Here is a 27600-nt window from a genome sequence, read left to right as displayed (position 1 = left end):
GTGACAACAATTGGCTTTTTGATTAGTTAACTGTAAACTACTTGTCATGTGTACGCCGTAACAAGTACAACAATTTGTCACATGCTGAAGTGGCCAAACTAAGTTACAATCTCAGGCAACGGGCGCAGTGAACGGCATGCCATATTTTCTAAACTAGATATATATGGTTCCCTTGTACCGCATCACATTGTAAAACAAGTCAACCTGTTATTTAGACTAGATGATAACGTGAACATTTATATATTTTACAAGGAAAGGTGGAATAAAGTTGTGAAGAACTTAATTTCTCATTAGTACAAGACATTGTTTAGCTGCTTTTCAGAACGCGGTGTAGAGTAGTTTGTTGCAACATACGTTCCATTCCAATGGTACGCTGCAGGGACCACTCAGTGATCGTACGCGCCAGAATCTCCCATAAATGTTAAATTGGGTGGAGATCTGGTGACAGACCGCACACGGCTCACATCGTTTTGAAGCATTGTGACCACTCAGGACATATGGATGGGGCATAGCCACAGTAGCCAAAGTAAAAGGCCTGCCAAGCATGATGGGTTGCTAATTACTCAGGACCCACACCTGTGGAATAACACTTGTTTAGGCCCAAAAACATGTTACCCATTAATGATGCGATTCCACCGGGGTCAGGAGTCGCGGTCCTCGTTGAGGGTGGCCCAGCAGTGGTCAAGCACCAGCGCTACCTTGGGGTCAGAGGATGTGGTCAGCTCCACCTCAAAGTGCAGAGGTTGTCTCAGGTACCTCACCACTGGATAGTCCTCCTCCTGGTGGAACGTGTTATACGAGGTGTCTGGAACACAGAACAAGACAACCGGGGGTCGTGTTCAGTGGGCACCATCTGAACTTGTCCATTTAAGAAACGTTTGTTTATCATATCCTGTTGTGCCCCGATGAACACAAGCCATTTATAGCCAACACTACCCCCCCCCCCCCCCAAATCAGCTCCTCACCGTTACTCCATAGCCACAGCTGTAGATCTCAGGACGCAAGAGTAATATCATAAGGCTTACATTTTTGGGAATAGTTTTGTAAAGGAGACCTTCCAAGATTCTTTTAGAGGCTAGGGGTCAAGTTGAAATTCTGAATTTGTGCACCGTTACTCTGAGCGAGTCTCATTCTGACCATTTGTCGACCCACCCCAGTCTCGGCAAAAGGCTTGTTACGCGGCCTGGTCAGGAAGGCCAATGTGCGAGTGATGTTGGCCACGTAGTAGCAGGAAACCTTTAACCTAAAAAGAGGGATGTAGGCAACTTCAAGCAGTGGAGTGGACACACTGGTAGTAAAGGCACATTTTCCCTGTCTACAAAGTATTGAGCAATTGGTGAAGGTAAAAAAAACACCCTATAAAAGCTAATAGCTACAATTGTGATGCGTAATAGACTTACTGATATTCCTCCTGAAGACGTCGTTGCATTCAGCTTCACCTCAAGTTCATCTGGCAAGGAGATTTCGTTCTCATACAGCATGACATAGTTTATCAACAATGTAGTAGAGGGGAATTGCTTTTTACAGCCTGCAGAAGCAAACAGTCCATAAATACAGTTCCCATCACCTCAGGGTAATAGTCATTTTACCTTCCTGGTGGTGCCACAGGAGTTCACAGTGAAGTGGAAGTAGGCGAAACGATTGTCGCTGTAGGTGGGACCACAGGCAGGGTCGCTCAGGGTCAGCTGACCAGGGTTCAGACCGGGAGCAGACTCTACCTTCACCGCAGTCATCGTTCCGTTAGAGAAACACTCTTGGAGGTGGGGGAGTAAGACTGGTAGCCATCAGACCTGGGTTCTGTATTTGTTACACTTAATTGAGCTTGCCGAGCACAGTAGAACCAATGGAATAGCACCAAAAGTGCAAACCATGCCCATCTGGCACTACTATTAGACACACAGTATTTGCAAGGAACCCAGGTTTGGTAACAATGTCAAACGACTATTTATTGGAGGTAATTGTTTGAGAACCAACCAGTCGGCGTTTTGATGAAGCTGCAAGCCATGGAAAAGTATTTGTTGTAAGGATGCAACAGAGCCACATCCAGTCTGCTCCTGACAGAGGACGAGTGAACCGACTGGGAACCAATGGGAGAGTTCATTAGTCCAATATTGTATACAAGTTAAGAAAAGCGAGGCTAGCTGCAGCAATTTAGGTTAACATGTTTTGGGAGAGCGTCGTACCTCAAACACTGCGTCCGGCGACGAGAAGGGCAACGTGATGGTGAAGTCTGCGTCGCCCTCTTAAATACTGTTGAGCAAGCTCATGGGAAAGCAGCCGCTTGCCAACCAAGACTACGAAAAAGGGCTCTTGGTTCCTGTAGTCCACAGTGATGTGGAAGTTCTCCTGATCACAGTTGCCAGTGACTGAGGGTGGCACTACAAGGACAAACAGGGTTGTGTTCATTAACCTGTAGTGACTCCCAGCCCGTGAACGGGTCCATCATCCATCATCATCTGACACTAATTAGCATAACGCAACGGACAAATCTTCCTAGAAAATCTTCCTATTCATGAAAATCACAAATGAAATATATTGAGACACAGCTTAGCCTTTTGTTAATCACACTGTCATCTCAGATTTTCAAAATATGCTTTACAGCCAACGCTAGACATGCATTTGTGTAAGTTTATCATAGCCTAGCATAGCATTATGCCCTGCTAGCAGCAGGCAACATTTTCACAAAAATGAAAAGCAATCAAATTTAAATCATTTACCTTTTGAAGAACTTTGGATGTTTTCACTCAGGAGACTCCCAGTTAGCAAATGTTCCTTTTTTCCAAAGTTTTTTTTGTAGGCGAAATAGTTCCGTTCTTCACGTTTGGCTGAGAATCGATCGGAAAATGCAGTCACTACAACGCCAATTTTTCTCCATATTAGCTACATAATAATCGACAAACATGGCAAACGTTGTTTAGAATCAATCCTCAAAGGTGTTTTTCACATCTATTCGATAATATATCCACCGGGAAAATTGGTTTCTCATTAGAAGAGATTGGAATAATGGCTACCGCTGTACTTTAAGCAAGATTTTCTGCGGGAGTCATGTGACCACTTGCTCAATGTGGTCCCTTACGGCTATTCTTCAACATAAATGCGTAAAAAGACATCACAATGCTGTGGACACCTTGGGGAATATGTAGAAAGTGTAAGCTCATGCATGCAGCGCTTTCTGGAAAGATGACCAGGCCGTAGATCAGTTGAAGAGTGAAGGTTGTGACACCTTGTTCCGTCCTTCTTTCGAGTGAAGTTAAAAGCATTGGTCAATTGATAGCATTGTTGTAACAGAACCTTATTCAACAACAACTGACAACTGAGTACATATGGGGACTATTAAAACAATCTATATACACTGCTCAAAAAAATAAAGGGAACACTAAAATAAAACATCCTAGATCTGAATGAAAGAAATATTCTTATTAAATACTTTTCTTTACATAGTTGAATGTGCTGACAAAAAATCACACAAATTATCAATGGAAATCAAATTTATCAACCCATGGAGGTCTGGATTTGGAGTCACTCAAAAAACCACACTACAGGCTGATCCAACTTTGATGTAATGTCCTTAAAACAAGTCAAAATGAGGCTCAGTTGTGTGTGTGTGGCCTCCAGGTGCCTGTATGACCTCACTACAATGCCTGGGCATGCTCCTGATGAGGTGGCGGATGGTCTCCTGAGGGATCTCCCAGACTAAAGCATCCAACTCCTGGACAGTGTGCAACGTGGCATTGGTGGATGGAGCGAGACATGATGTCCCAGATGTGCTCAGGTCTGGGGAACGGGCGGGCCAGTCCGTAGCATCAATGCCTTCCTCTTCCAGCCACATGAGGTCTAGCATTGCATATGGTCTCAAGGGGTCTGAGGATCTCATCTCGGTACCTAATGGCAGTCAGGCTACCTCTGGCGAGCACATGGAGGGCTGTGAGGCCCCCCCAAATTAATGCCACCCCACACCATGTCTGAACCACTGCCAAACCGGTCATGCTGGAGGATGTTGTAGGCAGCAGAACGTTCTCCACGGCGTCTCCAGACTGTCAAATATGTGCTCAGTGTGAACCTGCTTTCATCTGTGAAGAGCACAGGGCGCCAGTGGCAAATTCGACAATCTTGGTGTTCTCTGGCAAATGCCAAACGTCCTGCACAGTGTTGGGCTGTAAGCACAACCCTCACCTGTAGACGTCAGGCCCTCATACCACCTTCATGGAGTCTGTTTCTGACCGTTTGAGCAGACACATGCACATTTGTGGCCTGCTGGAAGTCATTTTGCAGGGCTCTGGCAGTGCTCCTCCTGCTGCTCCTTGCACAAAGGCAGAGGTAGCGGTCCTGCTGCTGGGTTGTTGCCCTCCTACAGCCTGCTCCACATCTCCTGATGTACTGGCCTGTCTCCTGGTAGTGCCTCCATGCTCTGGACACTGCGCTGACACAGCAAACCTTCTTGCCACAGCTTGCATTGATGTCCCATCCTGGATGAGCTGCACTACCTGAGCCACTTGTGTGGGTTGTAGACTCAAAGTGGATGTTCAGCAGCTCCCAATCAAGGTTGAAGGTCCACAACTCAAGCACAAACACTGCCTGCTCAGGAACTGTGTCTAAGGGTGTGTCTGTTCAATGGCAAACAAAGGAAAACATTGTGCAATGCGGTACAATGGAAGTTGAAAATTGACATTTTGTTATTGGATATGTCTGGGTATTGCCTCCCCGTTTCAGTACATTTTCTTCTGTTTTGTGCCTAATGAACAACCCAGGCATCCCAAATTACCATAGGCACTATTTAACTAAACCAGACTCATAGTTGCAAACTTGTGGAGGCCTGGCCATCGGAGGTGTTGTGATAGGGAAGAGGACTTTGTAGCTGGTGTCCTCGTGTGCGACCTCCTCGATCCACAGAAACTCAAGCATGGACTCAATGGTGTAAGTGACAAAGTACTGGTCATCCTGAATATGGCTCTGTAAAAGGGAGACGAGTGATGCAGTCAGGCTGTAATACACAATTGGAGTGCAAAAACAGGTCAATGATCCGTATAAGCCAGAAAGTTAAATACAATTATTCTACCGCTTGTCTTCTCGCCGCTCGTAATTTAAGACAAAATATCCAAAGGAATGTATTGTTTACCGGACTTTGGACTGCTGGTAGGTATATGGTTGTCAACTTGCATTTCTGGCGGTGTGTGCATTTTTAAAACAACTGACACGCAAAGTAACCACTTGCACAATATGTAAACAGCAGCCGAGTGTTGCTTGCATTCAGTTGACAGTGGCAAAGCTACTGGCTCCCTAAAGTCAGGTAAACAATACTTTAGTGTGGATATTTGGTCTCAAATTTCAAGCGGCTAAAGGACAAACTGCAAAGACAAGCTGTAGAGTCATTTTATGCAACATTCACAGTTTTGCAATCCATTGTATATTAGCCTGATTAAGCAGACAATTGCTCAATATGAAACATTTTTACACAAGACAACATTTCTAGGAGTTTACCCATGAGATGGCAAAGGGTTACTGCAAAGCACTGACAACTGCTGCAGTAAAAAAGGCTCTACAAATTAGATTTAGAAATTAAACAGGAACTTTTTACTCATCCAACGCTGACCTTGAAATAGCCTCCAACCGCCCCCACTGGAATTTCAACAATATGAGCCTCTGTGACTAAAACCGAGTAGTTTCTGGCAGCCATTTCCTCAGTGTCCAGCCTCTTAGCGTCAATTCCCTTCAAATGGTGAAGGCATCAGAGGAGAAAAGTGGGTCTATGTGCTTGGGCATTTACCAGGTGATCACTTCTGGAGTAAAGGCCACTGCCTCTGCAGTGAAACAAGAAGCCAAGTGCACATCATAACAGAACATTTTGCAACTGAAAACAAATGTGCCATTATTTGGAAAAAGTTCACCCCAAAACATTTCCCAACTGAACACTACACAACACAAATGAAAGTCTTGTCTAGAGCCAATTAAGAATTGGGTTTAAAGGATCTTAAAATATTTCACACACAACCTGGTGTTGGACAAACAGCCGTGGCATCTATTCGAGTAACCAGCCACTTCTGCTCAAAGAAAGTTGAGGTTGAGAGCACCCGCATCAGAACCCCAGCTACCTGTTCAGGGGGCAACCACACCAGGGCCGTGTTCAGTAGGGCAAACCGTATTAACAATATGTTGCAGAGTTCAGGTAGGGCCACCATTTCCAAATGTTTGCTCTACTGAACATGACCCAGTTCATGGAGGAATCGGAGAAAGTCAGCTTACATTCTGGAGGTATGTCTCCTCTGCATTATGAGGGCTTCTTAACACCAGCTGTGTGGGAGTGTTGGCTATTGCATTGCCCTTTCATTGGACTTCATCCACATTCATGACCACCTTGCTAGGACTAAAGATGACTACTGTCATTTTGTATCCTGAAGCAACAGCCTGTCTCAGGAAATGGAAATATGAATTAAACAAAACTGTCACCAAACACACTTTGTTTAGTGCCGTCATGTTGTAGTGAAATTACAGAAACTGAAATATGTCTACCTCAGCTCCTCTCCGGAAGTTGGCGCACCTTGCTTTCAGGCCCCCAGTGGGCTGTTCGGGGACGGTTTGGATGTCGAAGTCAATTTTATACATGACTTTGACACCTTCTGGAAACAGAAGATACTCTACAGGAATGGCAGAGTCCATCCAAATCATCTTGGCTCCTGGAGCTACAATTAATCTTTTAGTCAGTAGACTGGGAAGCGTTGGAGTCAACATGGGCCAGCATCCCTGTGGAACGCTTTCTACTCCTTGTTGAGTCCACGACAAATTGAGGCTGTTCTGAGGGCAAAAGGGTGTGCAACATAATATTAGGAAGGTGTTTTGTACACTCAGAGTACATTCTATAGGCCCTATTGAGTATTCCCTACAATGCTTTTACTGCGGCACCTAGAATAGTTTAAGCTCTACAAGCCAATATGTATTTCATAGTTATTTGCGTTGGGGGCATGTATTTGACCTTGGAACATGTTTTAAAACTCACATTTAATGCAAACGTTACGTAAATATGAATTATTGTTAATGTTTCATATATCATGAAGTTATTGACACTTGTACTATTACGTGGGGGACTTTTATTGTGAAATTCTTTAAGGTCCGTGACCCGGAAATATATTTATTTTACTGTTGCTCATCCAAAAAAAGGTAGCTTGCTAGCTTAACCGCCTTGTTTACAATTAATCAATCGCTGTAACGAGTTTGCGACGTGTCTTTGGAAACGTACAGAGTTCTTCATCCCATTTCAGGGAAAAGAACACGAGCAACGATTCACAAATGAGGACAGCAATAAATCAGAAATTAATTGAAATGGGGGAACGGGATCGGTAAGGAAAACGCATTCACATGCGTGTGTAGTGTAACGTTACTGAACGTTATGGAATGTGAAACAAAACCAGCTGGTTGAAAGCTAACAGGCAGATAAAAACAGCACGTACGGACATGTTGTACATTTGATTTGACCGTGATTGATTGCTTGACCACAGGTTGAAAGAACTGCTCAGGGCGAAGCTGGTAGAATGTGGGTGGAAGGATCAGTTGAAAGCACACTGCAAAGTTATTTCTGTCTTCCTGCCTGTCAATCTGTGTATGTGGCTTGGGGGGGAGTTGTTGTGACCTATATATCACTCAGTCACCTGTATTTTATTCCAGATCCCCATAACATACACATCACTGTCGGTGCAAGCATCTGAACCATTTGGCCTTTGAGACATTTCCCTGCTCTTATTCTATGCAGATGTTATCAGAGAAGGGCTTGGAACACATAACAGTGGAGGACCTGGTAGCAGAAATCACACCAAAAGGAAGAGGTATGCAGAACATAAATACTCACCACACCATTTCAGCTAATATGTTATTGTAGATACCTTTTTGTTCCTCATGAGTCTCCAACTACCATGGAACTGTGACTTTGCTAACAACTATGTTATTTTTCTTGCAGCACTTGTACCAGATAGTGTAAAGAAGGAACTATTACAGAGAATCAACTTTTTTAGCTCAACACTCTACCTTGTGAATGAGGCTGTAGATTTTTTAAAAATCTTCAATACTTATTTTTTTGCCGCTGATGTTATGTTATTTTTTACTTTTTTTTAATATTGATTTAGTTTGTTCTTATGCTACAATTTTAACAATAAAGCCATTGTTATGTTTTGTCATTAAGAGTCCAGTAACATCCTTATTGTAAATTCCATCTTGGACACTTTCAAAACTAAAAGGTGAATTTTTTTGACCGAAGATTTTCTTATGTCCCCTTATTCAATGATAATTGATGCCACTTTACATAACTTCTGTCTCTGACGTTTTCAATCAAAAATACACCATAACAATAAGTCTTACCTACCATCATCGCATGACTTAGTCAAACCTACCAGTGGAGATGTGTAATATGAGGCCTCTATGGAAACAAAACGTTTTGTTTCCTAGTGAATGAATGCATCCTCAGATGTTATGTCAAAGTACTTTGTGGTTAGGTCATTGTATCACTTGGCAGTTAGGTCATTGTAACACTGCTCATGTGAAAGAAGCCGGGTTGCTCTTTTCTATTGTGCAATGTATGTAGATTTATTGTTTTGTCTTGACAACATCTCATGAAATACAGTAGAGTAACATAATTGCTTCCAGTCCTGTCCTGCTCTTTATGCAATACAATTCTGACTGCAGGAATGTCCACCAGAGCTGTTGCCAGATAATTGAATGTTAATTTCTCTACCATAAGCCACCAACTACGTTTTAGAGAATTTGGCAGTACGTCCAACCGGCCTCACAACCAAAGACCACTTGTATGGCGTCATGTGGACGAGAGGTTTGCTGATGTCAGAGTGCCCCATGGTAGCTTTGGGGTTATTGTATGGGCAGGGCAGGCATAAGCTACGGACAGCAAACACAATTGCATTTTATAGATGGCAGTTTGAATGCACAGAGATACCATGAGATTCTGAGGCGCATTGTCGTGCCATTCATCTGCTTCCATCATGTTTCAGCATGATAATGCACAGCCCCATGTCGTAAGGATCTGTACATTATTCCTGGAAGCTTAAAGTCCCAGTTCTTCCATACTCAGCAGATATATCACCTATTGAGCAAGTTTAGGATGCTCTGGATCTACATGTAAGTTATCGTGTTCCAGTTCCCACCACAGCCATTGAAAGGCTGTGTCTCGCTGCAAGATGCAAATGGTGGTCACACCAGATACTGACTAGTTTTTCTGTGTACGTCCCAATTTTTTAAAGGTATCTGACCAATAGATGCATATCTGTATTCCCAGTCATGTGAAATCTATATATTAGGGCTTAATACATTTATTGCAATTGACTGATTTCCTTATGATCTGTAACTCAGTAAACAGTAAAATCTATGAAATTGTTGCGTTTATATTTTTTTCAGTATAGATCATGCGATATCTGAATTAGATAATGACTTAAACGTCCAGTCTCGAGTTTTAAAATGTACCTTACAATATTTTACCGCAAACTCATCCATTTTACTATGGTTTTATTCCTTTTACTAATTTTCTCATTTAACTGTAAGATGTAAATATTGTGTTTTTTATTGTTCCTGGAGGCTTTTGCTGTCGTGATAACCAAAATATACCTGTGTTAGTAACTAATCTCAGCACCCAAGAACGCAAATCTCACTCAAGTTTGTTACATAATGGAAAAAGGCCTGACTGTCTCCCAAAATCCTGGTGAACTTTTACCGCTGCACGGTCAAGAGCATTCTGACTAACTGCGCCACAGTCTGGTTTGGCGGATGCTCCATGGCCGACCGGAAGGCCCTGCAACGGGTGGCGTAAACAATCCAGCACATCACTGGTGCCCAGTTCCCTGCCATCGTAGACCTCTAGCGCAAGAGGTGTCTGTGTAGGGCGCGCAGCATCAGGGACCCTTCACATACTTGCCATAAACTGTTTGCCCTCCTACCATCAGGCAGGCGGTATAGGTCTCAACGTTCCCACACTAGCAGGCTCAAGAACAGTTTCTTTCCAGCTAACCCTGCTGAACTCTGACATGGCACTAGCCATATCCACCCGCCCACCACTTAGTACTGCCTCTCAGGGACCTTGCTGCATTACTCTCTTTACGGTACTACTGGACTCTGATATTGCTTTGCAAAAGACATTATTCAGTTGTACATGTCTACCTCTGTAACCTCATTGCTGCGATCCCTGTATTTCAGATTACTGTGTGAGTGACCATGCATTGAAGGTCAGTTTTTAAATGATTCTTTTTTCATTTCTAATTGAACCTTTATTGTAACAGGGAAGACATATTGAGAACTAGGTCTGTTTTACAAATGCGTTCGCGTACCTGCTGTCCTTAAGTTTGACTATTGTACAGGTATGTGGAGGTGATTAACCTCTTGGTGACCTGTCAACATGTGAAAGAATCCCACATACTTTTCTTCTACACATGACTGCTCACATATGAGCAGTTAAAGTTACAATCTGTAATTCCAACAGCCTGACCCTGGCACCTGGGATGGGACTGGGGAAATGTAACCACTCAATTTTGTGGATGGAGCTATGGATGCAAGGACTGACAGTCCATGAGCTTGGCATGTTTTATTTAAGTTGCGGCTTTATATAGTTAATTTTAAAACAAACATAAGTAATATCGCTTTAAATTCAGGTTCATGATATAAGGCAGTTCTACAGCAGAAAAATAGACAAGTGCCTTAAAGATGTTTTTTTAGCAAACAATGCCAGTACATTTTAAAGCCATTTTAAGAAGGTTCCTTGTTTGACATGTAAGCTCTCATATTTGAATCGATTTGTAACTATAATTCAAAGTAAAACTTATGTTTAATGGTATATAGAATATCTATCTCCCTTTAATTAAATCCTTATGTGAAGAGATCATTGGAATATCTTGATAAAATATCCTATGGCCCTCAATCCTCAAGAATACATTAATTTTTAGGGTAAAGAATGTTTAAATGTTTTACATTTAAACATAGCATGTGGCTATTTTTGGCAAGGCAAGTGTTTCATATTTTACAGGAAAATTTGTGACAAATGGAATAAAAAGCATTTATAAACCACTTACAAACTATTGTCATAATCTAATATAAGGTTAATACATTTTTCTGCAAATCTATGTTTGACATGCAGAAACAAGTTAAACTTCAGATTAATCAATGAAATCATTAATGAATTAAAGGTCATATAGCAATACGTTTAAGTCATCAGAATGCTCCCTTAAGTGAATAGTATCATTTCAAGGAAATAACTACAACTGTGCAAGTAGGCATCGTGATTTCTAAGATATGCCTTCATATGATTTTCATATTTAAAATATGAAGTTAAGAGGAAGATAAGACCTCTTTCCCTTCTGATAATTTTGTCTGACAGTTTAATGTGTTTGTCACTTGATGTGTGTCACATTATTGACAGAGCACAAGCGTCCTTTTGGGGCAGGCGCTGTGAGCTCAAGAGGCTCTCTCTCTCTGTACAGAGACATATAGGCTACACTATCTGAATATTTTGCCTGACAGGTTATTTCTTATCTCAACCAATTTAAGTTTGACTTATATTAATAGGGTATTTGTGTGTGCGCCTATGTTTGTGAAGCAACACAAACATAGGCACAGTGTTACGGACACCAGTATCCTGTGTTTCTCTCCTTCTCCCCTCACAGGTGAAAATCATCACTCCTCAATCAGTCAACAGTCAATCATCAATCAGAAGACACTTCCTCTTGTTTCCTACCCAATCACAGTTCCTTTCCCTTGGTTTAAAAATTCTGTCAGTTTGCTCTAGAGCTCAATCTTTCTGTAAATGCCATGTCTGTAGGTCTCTGTTTCACTCGCTCTTTGTTTATTAACCTCTCTTTTGTTTGAGCACCTCCATAGCACTTTGTCATCACCTGTGAGTATTGTTTTTGTTATGGTGTTTGTTTGATTGCTGGTGGGAAAAGGGGAAACCAAGACAAGTCGCCCATGGGCATATACTACCCGTAGGTACTTTGTTAAATACACTAGTTAGAACTGGGAGGACCACCCACTGTATTTTTGGTTAGTTAGCTGTTGTTAAAGTAGGCTAGTCTAGCTTAGTTTTTTTTTAATACTTATTGTTTCTTTCCTTGGGTCCAGCTCAGCCCCTTTTCCTGCTCCCCCCCATTACCGTGTGTTTCAAATAAACCTTGCGTTTGACGGTAGATTTCAATTGTCCTAGTTATTTCGTTCACACTTTTGCTTTGTCACTATAATTTGCATGAGTTGTTATGGGTCTCATTACCATTCCTCCCTAGACTGTCGGGCCAAAAGGGATTTGTAACACACAGATACATGCATACACACACAATATGCACACGTACATGGATTTTGTATTGTGTGTGTGTGTGTGTGTGTATATGTGGTGGCGTAGGGGCCTGAGGGCACACAGTCTGAATGTAATGTGTTAAAAATTTTATAAACTGCTTCCTTGGCAGCAGCTAATGGGGATCCATATTAAATACAAATATTTAGGCACATTTTTCATTTAGACAATTTCAATAATAGCCTATTAACTGTCTGAAATTGGCTTTGAGGAGTATAACTGAATTGTCGTCATACAATCTAAATGCTTATGGTATGCATGCTAATTTATTATGTAAAATGTTGCAGTGGCGTCGAACAGACCAGTTGTAGCGGCTTTGAACGGGCCAGTTGTAGCTGCTGAAGTTGCGTCATCGGACGGACCCATTGTGACAACGGGCCATTCCCACTGTCTCCCTTAATGGTTGATTATTCTGTCATGAATGATCGGGAGACTGCGTAATAGGGTTTTTCATTAAGCCCAAATTACGGCGTGCCGTGAAAGCACGGGGATGAAGACCAAACAGACTTATCAAAACAGGGTAGAAACCCAAAACAAGAGCGTGGAGTACCTCGAATAAATAACACATACCTCGAATAAACAACAATGATTAACACGGGACGAGGCCCGTAATCATCTGCACGAAACACAAAACATATAGCACAGGTACTCACACGCACCAACAGACATAGTAACTATAATTGACAGCCCAATGGAAACCAAAGGGCACATATATATATACAAATACTAATCAGTGGGAATAGGGGACAGGTGTGCGTAATGAAAGTTCTGGAGGAATCCGTGAAACTATAGAATATTCAATAGTCCTACAAAAGCACGCAGGCATCGCAAGGATGGAGTGTGCTCGACAGCATTGCCGCTTGCCTTTTTCTTGTGGTGTTGCTCAAGTAAGATTAACCTTCAATATATTTTGCTATTTATATTTTCTGTTATTAAAAGATTTATTATATTAAGTCCCTGACTATTCACATCTTTTCACTCACCAGACGCTCAACATTACCAGAGTGACCACGAGTTAGTAGAATAAATGGAGCTGCACAACTTACAATTGAGGGAGAAGGTAGGATGACTACTGGGGCCATGTCTCCAGCAGCTCTTTGTTTTTTCAATGGATGTAACCTTAATATGAAACACTCTTAGCTGGGAGGTGACATTCATTTCTACAGGGTTCACCCAGTGGAACCAGTTCGGGCTCAACGCAGAGAGCCAGGACTGTCGGACACCCTGACAATTTCCTGTGATATGGAGAGAGACTCAACTCATGGCAGCCAGATCATATGCTACACCGGGCAGGCTTTTGACAGGTGTTATCAGGATTTAGATCTTAAAATGACATACTGTAGGTTTATTGGTTTCCTTACCATGGAAGCAGCCTATGAACAAGGTAAGGCAAGCAATATTGGGTGAACAATAAAGAAGCTTCTTAACAAATGAAAACTAACCCTGCACTTTTGGATTCAAATTAATTATTTTTTTAAACCCATTCTTATGTCCTTTTACAGCAATCCCTCAAGATGTATGTGATTTGTCAGTGTGGATGGGATGCCTATTCCCAACGACAATATCCATCGTGACTCTAACAAGCCTTTAGCTTCTGTCTCTATAAGCTTATGTTCTTGAAAGAGGGTTAATGGCATGTGAACCTTATAAATTAGATCGATGGGGTCGAGTGGGTAGTTGTGACGGTAGGCTGGACCTCACTAGTCACAGGACTCATCTGGAGAGAGGGGAGACAGAGGTCAAGGCGTAGGGTAGTTCTGTGTGAGTGAGACCAGTGGACTTAATAGGCTGAGTGAATGTGGAGCGGATGCTGTCATCCTTCTTTTTAAAATGGTTGACAAAGTCATCCTTAGTGCACCCACTCCCACTCCCTCTCTAACAGTGTGCAATAACAGAGTTTAACATGACTTTTGAATGAATACCCCATCTCTGTACATCACACATAATTATCTGTAAGGGAATGAACCCAAGTCTGCAGTAACGCCTCTGGCACTGTGATGCAGTGCCTTAGATCGCTACGCTACTCGGGAGCCCCCCCCCCCCCCCCCCTTAACTTTTCTGATTAAAGAAAACTAATAAGTTTTTCTTTTTAGACAAGACTAAATACTGTGATCATAATTTAGGACATTTATTCCAAAGTACTCCCACACATAGTGATATGCGATTGTGTAGAAATGTAAGCAAGGTTTCTAGTTGATGTTGTGAGGTTTTCCTCTGTAGGCTCCATCGGTAATCATTGTATGTTACCAACTGCACAAATATAACTGCATATTAAACAAATATTACATTTTTATCACACCTAAAAACAAAATACAAAACATACCTACATACTGTATGTATACTATACATTAATACATAATTTCAAACTTTGCAAACAATTAGCTAGCCACTCTTTTATATTAACAGAAACATTGACATATACAGTAAAACGTAGGTCCTTCCAACTCATTCAGTAGCCTTGCTCTAGGTTTGAGTCCAGATAGTTAGCGATGTCATCATAGTCACCCTCTGAGGAGGACTGGTTGGGGTCAGGAGAGTTCAGGTGGCCCTCCTCATAATCACCACTGTTCCCATCAGCCACTCCTGGGTGACAAACCATGAAAAACAGAATACAGTGTCAGAAAGTAGAGTAACATCCCAAATCCCTTATTGTCAAAATAGAGAAGAGGAGAAAAGAGAAGAGATGAGAAGAAAGAACAGCTTGTTACCCTGGTCATGTGAATGGGTTTGATCAGGGTTCCTTGAAGGTATCAGGTGGTTATTTCCATTGTGGGTAACTGGAGGTTGCCATGGATCCATTCCTTCTGAGAGAGAAAAATAAAGGTACAGCTTGAATAGAACATTAACTAAGCAATTGAAACATTAGCACAGTGACTTGTTTGCAGTGCTGTCTGCTCCTATTGCATCCATAGGGACTAGCATTTTTCCAGGTCAGGTCCCATAAAGTTAGGAAAAAGTCAGGGACATACCTGATATCATTAGATTCTCTACATCTTTGCCTGTGTTTTCATAGCATTCCTCGGAGGAGGTGCTGGAAGAATCGAAGGAGTCCACTGCAGCAGAAGTAAACACATCATCATTAGATTGTCTCATGCTTTTCACTGAATTGTTCACTCTTGAGTTCAAAAGGTGGGAAGGTGACTGACGAGCAACCCTAGTTGCTAGGGGAGAAGGAAGGGGTGGGAAACATGGTTTCCAGGAGAGGGGGGATTGGATGGAGACATGTTGGCTGGGTGGGTTTGGGGGAATGGGATGGGAGGTTGGGGGTATAAGCCCATTATTCATTTTTATACTGAATTTATTATTCCTTAAACTCTATGTATTTCTTACTGTTATTTTGGTTAGCAGCCTGCTTGTACATGTTTTATAAACTTAAACATTGAATGTTATAATATACCTTTAACCCCCCTATCAAAAAATTGACATAACAAATAAAACAAAAAGTGACCCTCACCACTTGGGGGCCCTATATTGCATCCTGGATCTTGGTCAACAATGCCTCCTATGAAAACGGTATGGTTGTCTCCTGCATGTGCTACAGACGTCACATTGCTGGTGAATAACTCATTTAAAACTTATTTGCTATCAAATGTTGTGCATTTGTGTCTGTCATGTAAGGACATGCATTGAGACCGTTATTGGAGTGCACCACTAAATATGGACTCACCTTCCTCAGATAGACTGTCCAGAGCTGTAACCCTCATAAAAGGGTTCCTGGTATCTTGTTTGTATCGTATAGAATCTGAATTACAAGTGAGAGTTAAGATATATTAGCTACACAACAGTGGAGGCTGCTGAGAGAATAACGGCTGATTATAATGGCTGGACCAGCGCAAATGGAATGGCATCAAACACATAGCAGACATGTATTTGATACCATTCCATTCATTCCGCTCCAGCCATTACCACAAGCCCATCATCCCCAATGAAGGTGCCACCAACCTCCTGTGCTACACAAATATGAGTAGTGTAGTCCAAAATGATTGTGTATTTTGGAGTCTTGATTAGCCCTTCTGAAGTGCAATGCTTAGTTAAAGGTTGTAAGAATTAAATGTGATTTGGGAGAAAAAAATGCAATGTTTACTCTGAAAGGTGGTCATATGCACAGCTGCCTCGGTGCTTAGATCACACTGCTCATAGTCTGTATCCACTGAGGTGCTGTCCACACTACTCTGGGTCCACTGATATCTGGGATTTGATGGGACTGCAAAGCAAAACAAAAGAGAAATAAAACAACGTTCACTATCTTTACAGATAGTTACCAAAAATGTTATACAAATCAAAACAGATTTGATAATATGTGGCAATGTGGGTCTAGATGAAGTAGTAGCTCTGTACAGAGGAAAACAGGGTCAAAGAGGCGTGTTCTAATTCACTAACCATAATTTTCTGTTGGGCTGCTGGTTGTGACTTTGATGAGATTCACAGAGTCCCGGTAGTCGTTGTCATGCTCAGTTGGCGTTTGCAGGTTAGCATGTCGGTGCTGGACTAAGAGAGCTATGAACAGTAAAAACACATGCTGTAATATTAGAGTATCAGCTTCTATCCAAATCTAAAATTATCTATATTGGATTATATAGGTGATTCTACAGAAATGATGCAAATTGCAGTCCAACCCCAAAATAACTATTTAAAAAAGGACATTTATTTACGTGTTGATATGGTCTTAATTAATTGAATACAAGGCAATAACAAACATATTGTTAAATTAATATAGTACAAAGTCATTGTTTATACATATATTTCTATAGAGGTCGCTTTCCTAAACCCGGACTCCTAAATGTAATGTTTAAAAATAAAAGCAATTACGGATTTCTGTAATTTAACACAATTTCAGAGCATCTTGAGTTGTTCTATTATTACATTGAAATATGCTAATCCAATTTGTAGTTATGTGTGTATATATATATATAACGTTTTGGGGCAGAAATGCCCCAGAAAAAGCCAGCAGCCTTCCCGCTAAACATGATTGGCTGAGATAATTAGTGGGCTGGACATGCCAAGAGAGGAGTTCGGACTGGTCTGCCATGTAGCGTGCTTCTGTTGACACGACTTCTGCCGAAGTTATTGCCTCTCCTTGCTCGGGCGGTGCTCGGCGTTCGACGTCACCGGTCTTCTAGTCATCATTGATCCATTTTTCATTTTCCATTGGTTTTGTCTTGTCTTCCCACACACCTGTTTTCAATTCCATTCATTACCTGTTGTGTATTTAACCCTCTGTTTCCCCTCATGTCTTTGTCAGAGATTGTTTTATTGTCAGTGAAGTATAGGTGCGCGTCGGGTCCTCGTACCCATGTTTGTTTATGTATGTACATTTTAGTGTTATGGAGCATGTTACGTGGACTTTATTAAAAGACTCCATTTTACACTCCGTTTGACTCTCCTGCGCCTGACTTCCCTGCCACCTATACACCTATGCCTGACAGAATCTCTGACCCTAAATATGAAGTCAGCAGGAGAGGACACTATGCCCATGGAGCTGGAGGAACGCGTTCAGGAACAAGCGAGGGAACTTGACTGTATCAGCTCCGTCATGGATCGCATTGTCCAGAATATGGATCGCTGGGAGAGACAGGGAGTTTCTCCAGCGCCACCACCACCACAACCGGAATCTCCCGTGAACGTTTTTTCCTCTCCGGAATCGAAGATCCATTTATCCCTACCCACGGGATACAACGGAGATACTGCCGGCTGCCAGGGTTTCCTCCTTAAGCTGAACTTATATCTAGCCACTGCCACCCCAGTACCATCTGACCGTGAGAAGAGTTACGCCCTCGTCTCATGCCTCACCGGGAATGCCCTGGAATGGGCCAGCGCTGTGTGTAGAAGGGAGGATGCGGCGTTGGACCATTTTGAGGAGTTCACCCGCCAATTCTGGATAGTATTCGATCATCCACCTGAAGGCAAAGCAGCGGGTGAGCTCCTCTATCATCTGAGGCAGGAGACGAGGAGTGCACAGGAGTTTGCTTTGGAGTTTAGGACCTTGGCTGCCGGCGCTGGATGGAGCGACAGGGCCCTGATCGACCATTACCGTTGTAGTCTATGCGAGGACATCCGTCGGGAGCTGGCCTGTAGAGACACCACCCTCACCTTCGACCAGCTGGTGGACATGTCCATCAAGCTGGACAACATGCTGGCTACTAGTGGACGTCTAGATCGGGGTCTGGTTGTTCCATCCTCCCGCACCATCTCTCCCGAACCTATGGAATTGGGAGGGATGGTGCGCAGGGAGACCGGAGGGGGTTCCCGCTCGAGCACCATTCATTGTCGCAGAGGGCACACTGCTGGTCGGTGCCGGGTTGGTTCCTCTGGGAATAGAGAAGGCAGGCAGGGCATTCTGGCTTCACCCCAGGTGAGTAGGCACCATTCTCATCCAGAGCCCTCTGCTGCACTAATGTTTGTCTCGGTCTCTTTTCCTGATTTTTCACTGCATTCCCAGTATAAGGCGCTAGTAGATTCAGGTGCGGCTGGGAATTTCATTAATAAAAGTCTAGCTCATAGTTTAGGGATCCCTATTGTTCCTGTGGATATGCCTTTCCCTATTCATGCCTTAGATAGTCGACCATTAGGGTCAGGGTTTATCAGGGGGTAACCGCACCTTTGTGTATGATAAAGCAGGAGGGTCACAAGGAGAAGATTAGTCTTTTCCTTATTGATTCTCCTGCGTATTCTGTGGTGCTAGGCCTTCCCTGGTTAGCTTGCCATAACCCCACTGTTCCTTGGCCACAGAGGGCTCTCACGGGGTGGTCGCGAGAATGCTCAGGTAGGTGTTTAGGGGTTTCCGTTGGTGCTACTACGGTGGAAAGTCCAGACCAGGTCTCCACCTTGCGCATTCCCCCGAATATGCCGATTTGGCTCTCGCCTTCTGTAAAAAGAAGGCGACTCAATTACCACCCCATTACCTCACTGCTAAAGGGGGGCCCGGTGCGCTTGCAGTGGTCGGCTGAGGCGAACAGGGCTTTTGAGCACCTGAAGACTCTGTTTACCTCGGTGCCTGTGCTGGCTCATCTGGATCCCTCTTTGCCATTCATAGTGGAGGTGGACGCATCCGAAGCTGGGATAGGAGCAGTGCTCTCTCAGCGTTCGGGTACGCCACTGAAGCTTCGCCCCTGTGCTTTCTTTTCGAAGAAGCTCAGCCCGGCGGAGCGAAACTATGATGTGGGGAACCGAGAGCTGTTAGCTGTCGTAGAAGCCTTGAAGATGTGGAGGCATTGGCTTGAGGGGGCTAAACACCCTTTTCTCATCTGGACTGACCACCGCAATCTGGAGTACATCCGGCAGGCGAAGAGATTGAATCCTCGTCATGCAAGGTGGGCCATGTTTTTCACTCGTTTTGTGTTTATTCTTTCTTACAGACCAGGCTCCCAGAACGTTAAGGCAAACTCATTGTCTCGGCTGTATGACACAGAGGAGCGATCCATGGATCCCACTCCCATACTCCCAGCTTCGTGTCTGGTGGCGCCTGTATTGTGGGAGCTGGACGCGGACATTGAGCGGGCGTCACGTGCAGAGCCCTCTCCCCCTGAGTGTCCAGCTGGTCATCTGTACGTTCCGTCTGCTGTCCACGACCGATTTATCTATTGGGCTCACACGTCACCCTCCTCTGGTCATCCTGGGATAGGTCGGACGATGCGCTGTCTTGAAGGGAGGTACTGGTGGCCCACTTTAGCTAAGGACATGAGGATTTATGTTTCTTCCTGCTCGGTGTGCGCCCAGTGCAAGGCTCCCAGACACCTGCCCAGAGGTAAGCTACAACCTCTACCCGTTCCTCAACAGCCGTGGTCGCACCTGTCGGTGGATTTTTTTTTGACTGATCTTCCACCTTCACAGGGTGACACCACGATCCTGGTCGTTGTGGATCGGTTTTCAAAGTCCTGTCGTCTCCTCCCTTTGCCCGGTCTCCCTATGGCCTTACAAACTGCAGAGGCCCTATTTACACACGTTTTCCGGCACTATGGGGTGCCTGAGGATATAGTGTCTGATCGGGGTCCCCAGTTCACATCAAGGGTCTGGAAGGCGTTCATGGAGCGTCTGGGGATCTTGGTTAGTCTTACCTCAGGTTTTCACCCCGAGAGTAATGGGCAGGTGGAGAGAGTTAACCAGAATGTGGGTAGGTTTCTGCGGTCTTATTGCCAGGATCGGCCAGGGTAGTGGGCAAAGTTCGTGCCCTGGGCAGAGATGGCTCAGAACTCGCTACGTCACTCCTTCACTAACCTTACTCATTTTCATTGTGTATTAGGGTATCAGCCGGTTCTGGCTCCTTGGCAATCAGAGCCAGACCGAGGCCCCTGCGGTGGACAATTGGTTTCGGCACGCTGAGGAAACCTGGGAGGCAGCCCACGTCCACCTTCAGCGTGCCATAAGGCGGCAGAAAATTGGCGCAGACCGTCGCGGCAGTGAGGCCCCAGTGTTCGCACCAAGGGACAGGGTCTGGCTCTCGACCCGAAACCTGCCCCTTCGCCTGCTCTGCCGGAAGCTGGTTCCGCGGTTTGTGGGGCCGTTTAAATTCCTGAGGAGAGTGAACGAGGTATGTTATAGGTTACAACTGCCCACTAATTACCGTATTAACCCCTCGTTCCATGTGTCTCTCCTCAGGCCGATGGTGGCTGGCCCGCTCCAGGAGGCTGAAGTGCGTGATGTTCCTCCGCCTCCTCTAGACATCGAGGGGATTCCGGCGTACTCTGTTCGATCCATTTTGGATTCGAGACGTCGGGCGCGGAGCCTTCAGTACCTCGTGGACTGGGAGGGGTACGGGCCCGAGGAGAGATGCTGGGATCCGGTGGAGGACGTCAGATCCTTACATGTTATCAGAATTCCACCGTCTCCATCCTCTCATGCCAAGAGAGGAGTTCGGACTGGTCTGCCATGTAGCGTGCTTCTGTTGACACGACTTCTGCCGAAGTCGTTGCCTCTCCTTGTTCGGGCGGTGCTCGGCGTTCGACGTCACCGGTCTTCTAGTCATCATTGATCCATTTTTCATTTTCCATTGGTTTTGTCTTGTCTTCCCACACACCTGTTTTCAATCCCATTCATTACCTGTTGTGTATTTAACCCTCTGTTTCCCCTCATGTCTTTGTCAGAGATTGTTTTATTGTCAGTGTAGTTTTATGTTGTATAGGTGCGCGTCGGGTCCTCGTACCCATGTTTGTTTATGTATGTACATTTTAGTGTTATGGAGCATGTTACGTGGACTTTATTAAACGACTCCATTTTACACTCCGTTTGTCTCTCCTGCGCCTGACTTCCCTGCCACCTATACACCTATGCCTGACATCTGTCTATAAATGAGCTGGTCAGTATGTGTAGGTAATCCTTTCTACTATGGCCTTTTTGAAAGATATCACATAGTAGATCTGCACAAGTGTTGCTTTCCACTTTCTGGAGGACAAAGTTTTGAAATCAGTGGACTTAGAGTTTGGATAGCTAAGAAGATGGAGAAAATTCTGGCGTTTGATTGCAAATATGCAGATGGAGTTGAAAACAGAACACACAGAAGGCTGTTGTAAAAAATATCTGTCAAACTAAGGGCAAACATGTAATCCGTGACAAAGAGGGAGAAGCGCCCATCCGTGCATACGGGTAAGACAGTCTAGCTCGCTACATTTGCAGATATTACACATTTCTAATTTTGTCAGAAAGTTGTTTTCATTTCAAGTTAAAGTGTACCGTTAGGTAGCTAGCTAATGTTAGCTGGCTGGCTAGCTAGCAAACGTTACTTGTATGATCTCTGTAGTAATATTATTTGTATCTCAGAGCCATTTGCATTGCTAGTTATAGCCAATGTTAGTTAACATTGAACCTGGTTGGTTAGCTACGTGCAGATTCATGCAGGGTAGTAACGTTATGAGTTGGGATTATGATTCATTATTTAGCTAGCTAGCTACATGTCTAAGCAAAAGACACCACTATGCAAGTAACTATTTCAATAGAACATTTATGATGTCACTGCAACAACTGTTGATAGACGTAGCTGGTAAATTCGCTCTGGCTATCTACTCCGTTTTCAGAGCACTTTTGTCTGAGTAAGCCAGAGCGCAGAATACGTATTTACGAACGCTCAACACATTGAATATGGCCGGTGTCAGTAAAGGTTGGCAAAAGAGCGTAATTAAATTGTTGCCAGCAGCACAGTTGCAGTCACCAACGGATAACATAAAAACATCCTAACAGCTCTGCTAGGGCGAGTAAAATAGTCAGAGTGAATTGTTCTCTCATTTGTGTCTGGAAGTAGATAGCAAGCTAGCCAACATTACCCAGTTAGCTTGGGTGCTTGACTGCTGCTGTTAGCTCAGAACACTCGGATCAACCCTACTCCTCAGCGAAAGAGTCCAGTGTGCTCTCTGAACGCTCTGAAAGCGAAGCGCTCTGACAATGCTCTAAGTTTACGAACGCCCAGAGCACACTCTTTCACTCAATATTAAATTTACGAACACACCCGTAGTTTAAACCAGCTTTTAGTCTTGAAATATTTGTTTGTTTAGTACATAGCCTCACATGTGAATCCTTAAAAAGATGGGTGGGGTTAAAGTTTAAGAGGGTGTGAACAACGCTGAATGGGTGTAGACAAAGAAGAGCTCTCCAGTTGGTACCAAAACATTCAAAGGCCATTTTCTCAAAAGTGAAGTAACAAGTTAATCAACTTTCAAAGCAGAATTACTTTCCAATTGTTCCTCAACTGTAGTGTAGGATATATCATTTTCCAGCTCTGAGTCTCTACTTTTATCCAATGTAAAAAATGTTGCTACATAAGACCGAATCGAGCCAGTTGGTCACATATATCAAATATGCAATACAAACAAAGTGTGTGAGTAGTACTGTATATATGTCTATCATACATATGTTGTAAGAAATGTGCGCTGGTTTGGGAAAAATAGGATACAAATTAGATATTTTTTCCAATCCCCAATTTGCATTATTTCTGTAGAATAACCCATATACAAAGCTATATTACAGTATGAACTGCCAGATACATGGACATATGATGCATGGAGATCACTGAATGTATGTGGCAGTTTGGGACCAACCATCTCTCCTCCTGTAGTGGCAGCAAAGCAGAGCGTTTGTGACCAGAGCCATGAGCAAAAGGAAGGAAAGGGAGATACACCCCAGCAGCTCTAGGGACATGGAGAATGGGAAGCCATCATTTGAAACACTGGCTGTAGTCACTGGGCCTAGGAAGTAAACAAAATACAGGAACAAAATACAATTTTACACACATTTGATCTTGAATATATTACATTCTCAAAAGCCTGAATAGTTTTGTCAATCTTAAAATTCAGACCCAGGTTTAACTTTTTCACCTGGCCTCCTGCTTAATACTGTTGTAGTTGCTTCTGTTGTAACTGGAAGATATCGTCCATGTGATCCTGTGAGAAAAAGTACAGTAGAAAATATTTGTTTCTGCTTCAAGTATCACATGCCCTTCAGTGGTTTGTCAGAGTCTCTCTGAAAAACCTAAATTGTGCTCACTGTATACATTAATTAAATATTATTTAGTGCACAAATAATCTCACTTACCACTACAAATAAGTCCAGCCGCTTTAGAGTCAGCGCACAATGTTGTCTTGTTGGCATACTCCTTACACTGCCAAAGGTCTGTGTGATTTGGAAAGCATTGGTAGTACCACAGGGTACTATCATTGTGAGTGAAAGGGGGTATGAAAGCTAGAAAATGAACTGGCTCCCCACAGCCCAACATGGAACACACCATTGAGGCTTCCTCCTTCCCCCAGCAGGTATCACACACTGTCCCCCATGATCCATTACGGTGGATCTCCACTTTACCAGAACAGCGGTCCACACCTCCGGTCAGCCTCACTGCCTTCAGCTCTGTAAAGGAGGCAGAGAAAAGAGGGACCATGAAGATCTTTAGATGAATAAAGAGAAGTTGGTGCAATCTGGCCTGTTAGTAGGTTTAATAATGTTTGTAGTGTGTATGAAACATCAGGGTGACAGTTACCTGAGCATACCACCCCAGCATCCTCCTTGTGCCCACAGTCATGGCTTTCATCTGACGCTGGGCACTGCCACAGGTTTTCCTCTTTGCCAGTACATTTCAGCTCATCCAGGTAGATGGCATCCTTGCCCCGAGGGAAGGCACCACCCTGCCCTGTCACACTCAAAGCATACCCGCAGCCAAGCTGGGCACATACCACATCAGCGTCCCTCAAGTCCCACTCATCGTCACACACCGTGCCCCACTGCTGCCCCGCTCTCCACAGCTCTACACGTCCAGCACAGCGGTGCTCGCCTCCAGCCAGCCTCACAGCCTGATGCTCTACAACCACAGACACAAGGACTGTATATGAGTTTCAATAAACATGATTTGCTCTACTCAACCCCTAGAGTTAGGGTTAGTGTGCAACTCATGTGATTCAGCTTGAAAAACTATGTGATGTAATGCATATGGTACATTTGTAGAAAATAACAGACTGTATGATCAACAATATAAAGTATCCTATTATAATTTTAAATGTATTTTGTGAAATGAGAGCATATGATGAAATGCCTGTCTATTCAAACCGTGTCTTACCACAAACGACATCGGACACCATTGTGCAATTAATCCTCACAACATGGGAACAGTTCTGAAGATGATATTCATGGTAGGTGCAGTTTGTGAGGCAGGTACTGTTGGGTGGTGCGCTGGTCTCATTAAGACTGTAGACTCCACCACAGCCAAGTTCCATACAGATCTGATGGGCTACTTGGTCTCTGGACTCTGCAGTGAATGTGACTGAAGTCCATATCTCATCTCTAAGGATCCTGGGACTCCAGGAGCATGCATTGGATTGTTGAGTTATATAGGGCTCAGCTGTGAATGAGACATTTTAAGTGAATGAAGTCTAACTATTAAACGATATCACTAAATTAAATCGCAATGGTATAAGAGTGGGAGGGATTGAATGATTCCATATGTAGGCTGTATTTGTAACATAATGGTCATACTTTATAAAGAGAAACGTTATGGGTATTGATGTGCAGAATGCAGGAACATTTAAGATCTTGATGAGTGGGTGAAATAGTTTTACAACACGGCACTGTAATTTAGTGCCTAACAAACTCTTGGTTGGAATGCACCTGCAAAGTTCAAACACAGCAGCAAAGCCTTAACCACCTCCACATCCTGTTTGACATTCTTTTGACACTGAACAAAAACATTCATATGGAGAGCACACAATGGGGTTTAACCAAGTACAAGTGGTTTCAAACTCTGCACCAAATGCTTTATTAATGCTCTGAGAACTGGATAATTTGGGTCATGATGCATGAGAGTGTCTGTGAATGATGGAGTAAAATGACATGTGAAACTCAAAGCCAGCAGTAATGAATGGAGATATTTTTGTATAAGTGTGTGTGGCTTTGTCAGAAAATAAAAATAAATATAGCAACTCACTTTGATTCTTATTAAGCTCTGATTGTGATGCATTTTTTCCAGTTTGAGAGGAGTCATCTTTATATGCTGAAAGAAAGTTGAAAAATGGCACATCCCTTTAGATCACAGATATAGCAATGACATGTACCATTATTTTATTGGTTAGAGTGTCAATGCTATTGTGACCTCCTTTGACCACTAGGACTTCCCACATGGAAGACTTTCAAACTAACCACTTGACCAAGCGCTATCCTTTGTTGTTAATCCAGCATGTGCGATGCATGTGAAATGTGGTAAGATGACTTGAGCCATAAAGCCCTGTGGCCTAACCACCTGCTTACTGTACAAAGTAGATAATGGTAGTAGTTTATTATATTTTCCTTGTAGCCGTACAGTGTTTATTATTACATTAAAATTAAAACAAAAATAAGGGTTATCCAGCTAGCACATTTGGTTCATTGGAAGTTGTGGGAACATGTGTTATTGGTTTCCCATTGGTTTTGAGAACAAAGACATGAGTTTCATGACCGGGAAAACATTTTTTTTAAACATTCTGAGAACGGAAGTGAACATTTTGCCTGTTCTGGGAACGCTGGATTTGAGGTTTTATTAAAGTTCTGAGAACAAAAGTTATAGGTCATTTGAAGGTAATTAAATAAAGTTCTAAGAACATATTTCGATAAGACTTTTAATAACACTACTAGCTTAGTTTGGGTTAACTCCCAGCACAGATCGAAATTATTTTGCTTTGGCATTAATCATGCAAACATTTTTTTTTTATTATTGTGGCACAGCATCAATATGATTCAAACCAATTACCTTTTGTTCTCTAGTCATGTAATTTAGTCCACTGTGCCACCAGGATGGAGCGAGCATGCCATGTTGTTTTTAACTCATACAAAGCGGTTAATTTTAGTCTATTCAAACATACCACATTTAAGTAGAACCATGAGGAAACCTGAAGAAAATGTTATGCTGAAGTACTGAAATTCCCACAGAATAAACATATGATTCTATAATTCCTTCACTGCAATTGTTATTCAAATAGATAATATGTGTGCCTTTTTTGCCTTATGTAAAACGTGTAATACATAAAATCCAAAAGGTGTTTCAAATCCTTCGCCGTGGACTGGTTAGCATCTGTCTAGTACTCTTCACATGAATAAACCAATATTATCTTCACTTATCGGGTGTGACAGAATCAAGGTTACCTTTACTGTAAATATTAAACAAGCAAATCAAAGAGAATAGTTCATAAAGAAATTATTGTGTAGAGTGGCATCTATTACCTTGACAAGATTGAAGCGTTTGGAGGATTAAAATGAGTTTCACCAAATTCATAGTGTATTTGTCTATTCAGACACACTATTGGAAAATAAAACAATGAAAACAGGAAAATGTAAGTTTCCCTTGATATCTAGCTCTGATCACTGCATAACCCCAAACTGTGTGAAAATGTCATCCGGAGCGCTCTTTTCTGTGCCTGTACAATGCGTGGTTTCCTCTCTTGTTCCTCTGGCATAGGCCATCAATTCACATTTCCTCTATAACACCAAATAGCTAGTGTGTGCTCACATAGGCCTACTCACAACATATGAAATATGTCAAGAAACTAAGAACACCTGATTGGGTCTGTCACTAAAAGACCAGTCCAGTCCAAGTTCATTATTAGAACATAGTCAAATATTTTAAATCTAATTTTAAATTCATTATTTTTTTTGTTTGATTAACCTGAATTTAGTTGGTTAGAATTTGATTGACCCTGCCAACAGTCATAGTTGTTTGTCATCAGAAATGTAATGTGGGCGGGAAATTAATGTAGAGAATTCATGATTCAAAAACTGTATATCATGGTAGTCAACGATAGTACAGTAAGTAGCCTGTACTGTCTAAAAAGGGCTTC

At 42.9% G+C, this 27600-nt stretch overlaps 2 protein-coding genes and 1 long non-coding RNA gene across 7 annotated transcripts; 1 reads left to right on the top strand and 2 right to left on the bottom strand.

Moving 5' to 3' along the window:
- Positions 1–641: 641 nt before the first annotated feature.
- Positions 642–6663, bottom strand: LOC135549335 (zona pellucida sperm-binding protein 2-like). Its single transcript, XM_064979334.1, has 10 exons — positions 6508–6663; positions 5591–5707; positions 4785–4950; positions 4485–4604; positions 2184–2242; positions 1975–2077; positions 1590–1753; positions 1440–1450; positions 1116–1243; positions 642–805 (listed from the first exon to the last, which is right to left on the bottom strand). The coding sequence occupies exons 1-10, from the start codon at positions 6661–6663 to the stop codon at positions 642–644; spliced, it is 1188 nt and encodes a 395-aa protein (XP_064835406.1).
- A 465-nt stretch (positions 6664–7128) lies between these two features.
- LOC135550155 (uncharacterized) lies at positions 7129–12161 on the top strand. 2 transcript variants are annotated; one of them, XR_010457076.1, is made up of 4 exons: positions 7129–7331; positions 7742–7814; positions 10183–10211; positions 11643–12161. It is a non-coding gene; the product is annotated as an uncharacterized LOC135550155 (long non-coding RNA). The 2 variants fall into 2 exon arrangements; XR_010457077.1 differs by lacking the exons at positions 10183–10211; positions 11643–12161 and adding an exon at positions 7946–8162.
- A 2273-nt stretch (positions 12162–14434) lies between these two features.
- Positions 14435–27220, bottom strand: LOC135550154 (T-cell differentiation antigen CD6-like). Of its 4 annotated transcripts, none has more exons than XM_064980686.1 (14): positions 26987–27220; positions 25719–25784; positions 24855–25136; positions 24282–24599; positions 23840–24151; positions 23623–23688; positions 23347–23493; positions 16703–16819; positions 16407–16526; positions 15990–16064; positions 15777–15857; positions 15292–15375; positions 15031–15126; positions 14435–14905 (listed from the first exon to the last, which is right to left on the bottom strand). In XM_064980686.1, the coding sequence occupies exons 1-14, from the start codon at positions 27036–27038 to the stop codon at positions 14772–14774; spliced, it is 1950 nt and encodes a 649-aa protein (XP_064836758.1). In that variant the 5' UTR covers positions 27039–27220; the 3' UTR covers positions 14435–14771. The 4 variants fall into 4 exon arrangements, with proteins under 4 accessions (XP_064836758.1, XP_064836759.1, XP_064836762.1 ...); XM_064980687.1 differs by having other exon boundaries at positions 15031–15123; XM_064980690.1 differs by lacking the exon at positions 15777–15857.
- Positions 27221–27600: the final 380 nt, after the last annotated feature.

The sequence above is a fragment of the Oncorhynchus masou genome, chromosome 12, assembly GCF_036934945.1.
Source record: "Oncorhynchus masou masou isolate Uvic2021 chromosome 12, UVic_Omas_1.1, whole genome shotgun sequence".
NCBI lineage: Eukaryota > Metazoa > Chordata > Actinopteri > Salmoniformes > Salmonidae > Oncorhynchus > Oncorhynchus masou.
The sequence above is the reverse complement of the archived record's forward strand: the minus strand, read 5'-3'. Positions and strand labels throughout refer to the sequence as shown.

Bases quoted from the DNA above. Each gene is read 5' to 3' on its own strand.
- LOC135549335 (XM_064979334.1), bottom strand. From the start codon at position 6,663: ATGATTTGGATGGACTCTGCCATTCCTGTAGAGTATCTTCTGTTTCCA. The intron at 5,708-6,507 runs GTAGACATATTT...CACCATTTGAAG, and splicing joins ACTTCCGGAGAGGAGCTGAG to GGAATTGACGCTAAGAGGCT. The intron at 4,605-4,784 runs GTTTAGTTAAAT...GCCATTGAACAG, and splicing joins AGTTTGCAACTATGAGTCTG to ACACACCCTTAGACACAGTT.
- LOC135550154 (XM_064980686.1), bottom strand. From the start codon at position 27,038: ATGAATTTGGTGAAACTCATTTTAATCCTCCAAACGCTTCAATCTTGT. The intron at 24,152-24,281 runs GTAACTGTCACC...CCTCCTTTACAG, and splicing joins TGCTGGGGTGGTATGCTCAG to AGCTGAAGGCAGTGAGGCTG. The intron at 15,376-15,776 runs GTGAGGGTCACT...CTTCTGCTGCAG, and splicing joins CAATATAGGGCCCCCAAGTG to TGGACTCCTTCGATTCTTCC.